General features: G+C 51.9%; 2 protein-coding genes across 3 annotated transcripts in view; one reads left to right on the top strand and one right to left on the bottom strand.

The window, feature by feature from the left end:
* SLC66A1 (solute carrier family 66 member 1) overlaps window positions 1-4,711 on the top strand; it is a 19,874-nt gene extending 15,163 nt beyond the window's left edge. For both annotated transcript variants that reach the window (XM_069079604.1, XM_069079603.1), the window contains 5 exons: window positions 590-677; window positions 1,197-1,339; window positions 1,988-2,080; window positions 2,624-2,809; window positions 4,128-4,711. In XM_069079604.1, coding sequence (XP_068935705.1) covers window positions 590-677; window positions 1,197-1,339; window positions 1,988-2,080; window positions 2,624-2,809; window positions 4,128-4,208 — 591 coding nt within the window. In that variant the 3' untranslated portion in view covers window positions 4,209-4,711. The remainder of the gene's footprint in view (window positions 1-589; window positions 678-1,196; window positions 1,340-1,987; window positions 2,081-2,623; window positions 2,810-4,127) is intronic.
* Window positions 1-6,876, bottom strand: part of LOC138154412 (aflatoxin B1 aldehyde reductase member 4-like) — a 351,006-nt gene that overhangs the window by 52,776 nt on the left and 291,354 nt on the right. The window lies entirely within an intron of this gene.

The raw sequence follows: 6,876 nt of genomic DNA, 5'->3' as shown, positions 1-6,876 counted from the left end.
TTAAGCAATCGGGGTTAAATAACTTGCTCAAGGTTACACGGCCAGTTATTTCTGGGTGTGGTGCTGAGTGTCTGAGCCCGGATTTGATCCAGGTCATCCCGACACTGGGGTGCTCTTACTCGCTGAGCCACCTGGCCGCCCCTAAGCAATTGGGGTTAAGTAACTTGCTCAAGGTTACACAGCCAGGTGTTTCTGGGTGGGTGCCAAGTGTCTGAGCCCGGGATTCGATCTCCAGGTCATTCCAACACTGGAGCCAGTGCTCTTACTCTCTGTGCTACCTGGCCGCCCCCAGGATCCCTTTCTTAATGTCAGGTGGGAAAAAACCCATCACCTTGCTGCCATCTTGGGGATCAGTCTCTCCAAACTTAGCCAGGTTGGTCCTTGTACAATCGATGGACAGCTTGGCACTAGGCCCTTGGTCCGAGCCTTCCTCATGTGCCCACACTTCCATTCCATCAACCTTCCCTTTGAGAGCCCAGGGTCATCCTTCCCCACTTCCCCTCTCCCTGTGAGGGTGTCATTGAGGCTCAGAAACCTATCTCTGCCTTATTAATGAGAGTTAGTTGACATCTTGTTTGTTTTTTTGCAGACCTACACTGCCATCTACTATGTACTGGCTGACCTCCTAATGATATCTCTCTACTTCTACTACAAGTACAAAAACCGTCGTTCCTTAAGTGAGTGATGGGGTGGGGACAGGGAGGACTGTTCTGTCATATGAGGCCCCAACCATGACTGGGAGGGAGAGAACCACATGGCCCATTCTCTGGGTCCAAAGGAGAAATTTCACAGGCCCTATCTGTGGTTTTGAGGTCTTTATCTCCTAAGATAGGGAACTCTTTGAGAAATCTACTTGTTGTAGAGTGTCTGGGGGCCTTGCCTGGAGCTCCCTGTTCCTTTCTTGATTTTCAGGTTTTCAGTGGGATTTGCCCTCTGATAAGCCCCTCTTCCTGGTCCTGCTCTTCTCTACTTATCACCACCCAGTTCCTTGATGAAATTAAACTCTCTCCTGAAACTTTGTTTAAGTCTACAGAATTTCAGTTTAAACTCCCCCAACCCATCCTTTTTTGGCCTCACAAATTTCCCTTCAAGGACATGTCCCATTGAAGTCTGGCTTCTCCCACCCTCACCCTCATGGAGCAGGCCAGGGGAACACAGCCCCAAATCTCTAATCTCCAATATTATCCTGTGTGCAGTATCAGCCCCCATCAATGCAGCCTTCCTTTTCGTCTCCTTGGGGGCAGTGTCAGCCAGCCCCCTCCTCCTTCAGCTCAGCCCCTCAGCCCCACAGGAGGTCTTCCGGAGCAGGACCCTTCTGAACATAGAGCTCACTGACAAAGTAAGTCCCAGCGGATGGGAGGGGATTAAGGGGAAATGACCTTTGATGGGGAAAGGGGTGGAGGCAGTGTCTGAGCCTAGGCAGTGTCTCTGGTCCACAGTGAACTGTTGAGTAGTGCAGCTCCCTAAAAAGAGATAGGTCATTCAGGATGCCCCCCAACACCCAGAGTAACTCCAGTCTACTTTTCACTTGGAGTAAGATCCTGATGGCTCTAACTCACTTGTTGGGCAAATTATAGGATCCTAGATTTAGGGCTGGCAGAGGCCTCAGAGCATATCTTGCCCAAGATCTGTAGGCACAGATGATATGAGTTCAAATCCTGGCTCCATCACTTACTAATCACTTACTAGCCCTATGACCTTGGACGAGTCTGGTAGCCTCCCTGAGCTTTAGTTTCCACAGTCTTTTTTTTGGAGGGGGTAAGGAAAGGCAATTGGAGTTAAGTGACTTGCCCAAAGTCACACAGCTAGTAAGTGTGTCAAGTGTCTGAGACTGGATTTGAACTCAGGTCCATCTGACTCTGGCCCTCCACAGTCTCTTAAATGATGGTCCCATCCAGCCCCAGAGCTGGGATCTGATGAAATGTGAGTTTTATTTGGGAATGTTGGGTCCCCTAACAGCAGTGCTGTCCCCTTCCCTCCTCCCCAGCCCTTCACCAAACAGGAGATCATTGGCTTCACCATTGGCTCCATCTCTAGCGTGCTGTACCTGATGTCTCGTCTGCCCCAGATCTACACCAACGTAAGTACTGTCGTGCTGCACCAGGACGACAACTCTTGCCCTCTGTGCCCCTCTGTGGCCTCTCCCTGGCTTCCTGAAGGGCCCTTGCACCTCTCACTGGCTGTCCAGTCTGTTCTCGGGCTGCCTCACCAGGGGAATGGGCCACTCCCAGGGATGGGGGATAATCAGTCAGCTGGGGTGGCTTCCCCTCTAGAACAAGTCTAGGTCTACAGGGGGATAGCATCCTCCCCCAGAATGGCCTGGATGGATGGAGGCTGGGGACTGGTGGGGACTCCCTGACTTCAGGAAGGAACCGGAGCTCTAGGGCCTGGGCCCAGTGGACTGGCTTTGTGGGGTTCTTCCCAGTCGGTGGCAAAGGGTCCTAGGAGAGGTGAAAAGGGAGCCTGCTCTGGGGGATTGGGAACCAGGATTCCTGGGTCCCACACTCACAGAAATATCGGTTCCTTCCTGGTTCTGTGGCTGTCTTTGGTTTGAGTGGGAGCCAGTGGGGAGGCTCGAAGCTGGTTGGGTGGGCCTGGGCTCAGCCGGCCCATTCTCTCCCAGTTCCAGAGGAAGTCCACCCAAGGCATCTCCTACTCCCTGTTTGCCTTGGTGATTTTGGGTAACACGACGTATGGGCTGAGCGTGCTTCTGAAGAATCCCGAGGCCGGGCAGAGCAAGAGCAGCTTCCTGCTCCACCATCTCCCCTGGCTCATCGGCAGCCTGGGGGTGCTGCTGCTGGATGTCATCGTATCCTTTGATCATCAGCCCCCAGAGGCACCTCAGGGCCCTGCATGGGGGTGGCTCCTGGCTTCTGGTGGGAAGAGGCTAGCCACAGCTTTTACTCTGATGAGGCCTCAGTTTCCCTTTTGTAATATGGGGATAATAGCCTGGACTGGCCCCCACACAGGGCTGGTGTGAGGCAATGTGAACTATACAACAGCATGAAATGTGAGCTCCTGGAAGGCAGTGTGGTTTAGTGGACAGGGAGCTGGCCACAGAAGCAGCCTCAGAACGAGTTAGTGGGCTCAAATCCCACATCTGACACATGCCAGCTGGGTGACCCCGGGCCAGAGATTGCACCTCTCATGGCCCCCGGGAAACTTTCTAAGGCTTGGAGCTGCAGAGAGGTGCCATCCTGCCCCACAGAGGGAGTCTGGTTCTAAATGAAGCATGAGACTGGCGTGACGAGGGGGGCTTGGCATGTGGGGGCTCTAGGGAGCAAGCTTGCATTCAAACAAATTGTTCCTGGTCCGTTTGACCTGGATCACGTACCCGGGGTGGGAGGGGAAGGTCAAAAAGACCCAGATTCAGGTCCAGTCTCCAGACATATGCTGGCTGTGTGACCCAGGCCAGAAAGTTAAACCTCTGCAGCCTTTCCCCCAGCATTTAGCCTTACAATGGCAGCTTTCTGAGGGCAGGCCCTGTTTTTGCCTTTCTCTGTACCCCAGCACTTAGCACAGAGTCTGGAACATAGTAATGATCATTTTAATAAATGGCTGTTGATTGGCCAAGCCCTGGGCTGGTGGGGGAGAGGATAGGAAAAGCAGCCAGTGAAATCCCTGACCCTTCATCCTTCTCATGTGAGTTCCCAGACCTGTTCTGGGCCCTGTACGGGATGCAAGGGTCCTCCAGGGCATGACCCCTGCCCCCAAGGTTGCCTTCTCTGACAGAGGTGGAAGCGTATGAACAGCTCTGAAATAAATACAGAGTGATTTTGGGGGGGAGAGAAGTACCACCCCATTGGGGAGGGGGATGGAAAGTTAAGGCATAGGCCCTTCCTTGGAGAGTTTGCAGTCAAATGGAGAACTAGGACATAAAAATAACTATAATGCTCACAACTTCATGATGAGTATATTGAGAGAGGTGTCAGTGGGGTGAACATGGTGTGAGGTCATAGGGGGAGGAATCTGGAAAGTCTTCCTAGAGGAAGCGACCTTTGACTTTAGCTGCACAGGCTGTTCAGGGGAAGCAAGGGACATTCCTGGATGAGAAGCTCCCAAGGTAGCTATGGGGCGGGAGCCGAGGTGGGCCCTGTGCTGTGGCTATCCTTAACTTTGTTCTCCAGATCTCCATTCAGTTCTTCATCTATAGAAAGCAGCCCTCCTTCCCTGAGAGAGAGCCCCTGCTGGGCCAGAGTCCCAGCTGATGGTGTGTCAAGGCAGAGCCCAGGATGACCAAAGGACCAGGCAGACCCCGAGTCAAAGAGAGGATTGTGGAAAGAAGAAGGAGGTGTTGCCCACCTCCCGGTAGGGATGAGTTTAGGTGTTAAGGAAGGAGCCAGGGTTGGCGAGGCAGAGGGGAGCCCTGAAACTCTCCTGTCTCTTTCTGCCCTCCTGCCCTCAGATCTCTGAAAGCCTCCGTGAACCTGCTCCCCTCCTTCCATGAGCCAGGACTTGCCTCCCCAAGGACCAGACCCTACTGGCACCCCAGCTTAGATCTCAGGTTGCCAGGCAGAGCAGGCTGGGCAGGGATTTGTCGTCAGATCACCAGGATGTATCCCCTCAGTCCTTGCCTCGGCTGGGTTACACTCTCCCTAACCACTGACCTCTCCAGGGGCTGGCCTCTGGTCCCCACAACTCAACTGGCAGTTTCTCCTTACCCTCTATTTTACCCAGCACCAAATTGACTAGTAAAATCCATCCAAATGGACAGCCCTCTGTATTCCTTATTCCAGCTGGGAGGGATTTTGCCCTGAACCCTCAGTATGCCATCTGCTGCTCTTGGGAAGAAGGTAAAAAGCAAAAGTCCTCAGCCAGAAGTGCCAGAGTCCACTGGCAGGAGCTCAGTGGGCCCCCAGCATGCAGGTGGCCAGGATGGGTGGGCTCCTGACGACCGCCCCCTGTGATCACCCGTTATGGATGTCACACTTGGAGGAGAGAAGAGGGCTCTTTCTGTTTGGAAGACTGACCTGAGAAAAGGGATTAGATTCTTTCTGTTTGGCCATAAAATAAGGGCCGAGGGAGAAGTTAGCAAAAGGTGCGTGCGCGCGTGCGCGCGCGCACACACACACACACACACACATGGCCTTTCACGGCATTTGAGGAACAAGGGGTGCTTAGCCTTGGTGGAGAGAAAAGGAGTAATTGGTAATAACAATAGCTAACATTTCTACAATGCTTGCTAAGTGACTTACAATGAGCATCTCTTTAGAAGACTGAGCTGCCCAGTATCTGAAGGCCTGTCCTGCAGAAGCCAGATTAGCCTGGTTTGCTTGGCCCTGGAGAGTAAAGCTGAGTGACAGGTGAGCGTTTCAGAGAGGCAGGTGTTGGTCGGATCACCAGGAAAATGTCCTGCAGATGACAGCCATCCAAGATTGGAATGTCCTGCCTCAGGGGCCTCCTGAGAAGAGGGGAGAGGGAGCAGGGCTCCAGATGGGCTGGACTGGGTGACCTCTGAGGCCAGTCCCCTCTGACTCAGATTCTCTGATACCCCACTGTGGATTGGGACTCTCAGGGACCCTCCATCCACATCCTTCCTGAGACCCCAGCAAACTTTAATCGTGTTCAGTAGAGAGAGAAGCAGATCCTGGGCTCCCTCAACCCCCAGCAGTCTGGGCAACAGGCCAGATTGTCCCCGACTCAGCTGGGCAGCTGGAGGTCACAGGGCTGTGTCCTGGAAAAGGAGTGAGACTTGTTCTCCTTGGCCCCAGAGGTCTTCAGATGCAACCCCAATTCTCACTTCACAGATGAAAATGCAAAGAAGCAAATTCTTTTAATTTGCTTTTTTCTTTAAGTTTCCTCCTTGTGAGGAAATTCCCTCTATTTGCCTTCTTAACCTTAGAATATTGCCTGGGGCACTGGGTGTAGCTATTATGGGATTGTTAGCCCGATTTTTGGATTAGGACCCTGAGGCTTAGGGAGGTGAAGTATCCTGGGTCATACTGGTGTGTTGGCTTTAATATGGACTAGCATGGACTAGGCTACTAGATATTTGAAAGACTGTATACAGCAAGGATTAGTGGGGTTCCTCTCATGGAGGTCTTCGAGCAAAGCTTCCAAGGGTCATTTAGAGATGATTCCTGTTTGGGCACAGGTTAGACTGTCTCATCTGGGTCTCCCCTCACTTCGGAGATTCTGTGACTTATGACCACAGTAGGAAAGCTTAGGATCCTCTGTGGGATAAAGCAACATTTGTCCAAAATGCTGGGGTTTTGAGCTCCTTGGCGCATGGGAAAGTATCAGTTAATAAAAAGTATTTACTAAGCACAGTCACAGGCCTGGGTAGGCAAAGACAAAAATGAGACAGTCCCTGCTTTCAAGGAGCTTATATTCCATTGAAGGAAAAAGTTTTTGCAGATGAATGCAGGATATATATATATATATATGTATGTATGTATGTATGTATATTTTAAAGGCAGTGGGGTATCCTGGATAGAGAGATGGCCTTTGAGCCGAGACAGCCTGGGTTCAAATCTCCCCTCGGGCATTTCCTGGTTATGTGGCCCTGACCATGTGACTTGAACACTCAGTGTACTAGGTAACTCTATGACCATAGAGGCTATAGAGTGTATTGGCAAAGAGGCCAGTCCTTCTCTCTGTCCATATGGCAAAAGGTGCCCAGTGACAGCAACTGGGCATGAGGTCACTGACAACTGGAACCGGAAAAGCTACAGAAGGACATGGTGTTAGAGCTGAGCCTGAGAATATAATGGGCAGACTCCAAAGAATCTGCGTTCTAGCTCTGCCACTCCTTAGCTGGTTGACCCTGAGAAAGTCAGTTTGCTGCTGTGTGCCTTGTCAGCTGGCCCTAAGTCCTGTGACCTAGGTTATGAAAGCATTATCTGTGCAAGAGAGGAGAGATGTCCACAGGATCTT

Source organism: Petaurus breviceps, unplaced genomic scaffold (genome assembly GCF_028583685.1).
Source record: "Petaurus breviceps papuanus isolate PSGF00001 unplaced genomic scaffold, PetGlider_PUasm1.0 91041, whole genome shotgun sequence".
NCBI lineage: Eukaryota > Metazoa > Chordata > Mammalia > Diprotodontia > Petauridae > Petaurus > Petaurus breviceps.
The sequence above is the reverse complement of the archived record's forward strand: the minus strand, read 5'-3'. Positions and strand labels throughout refer to the sequence as shown.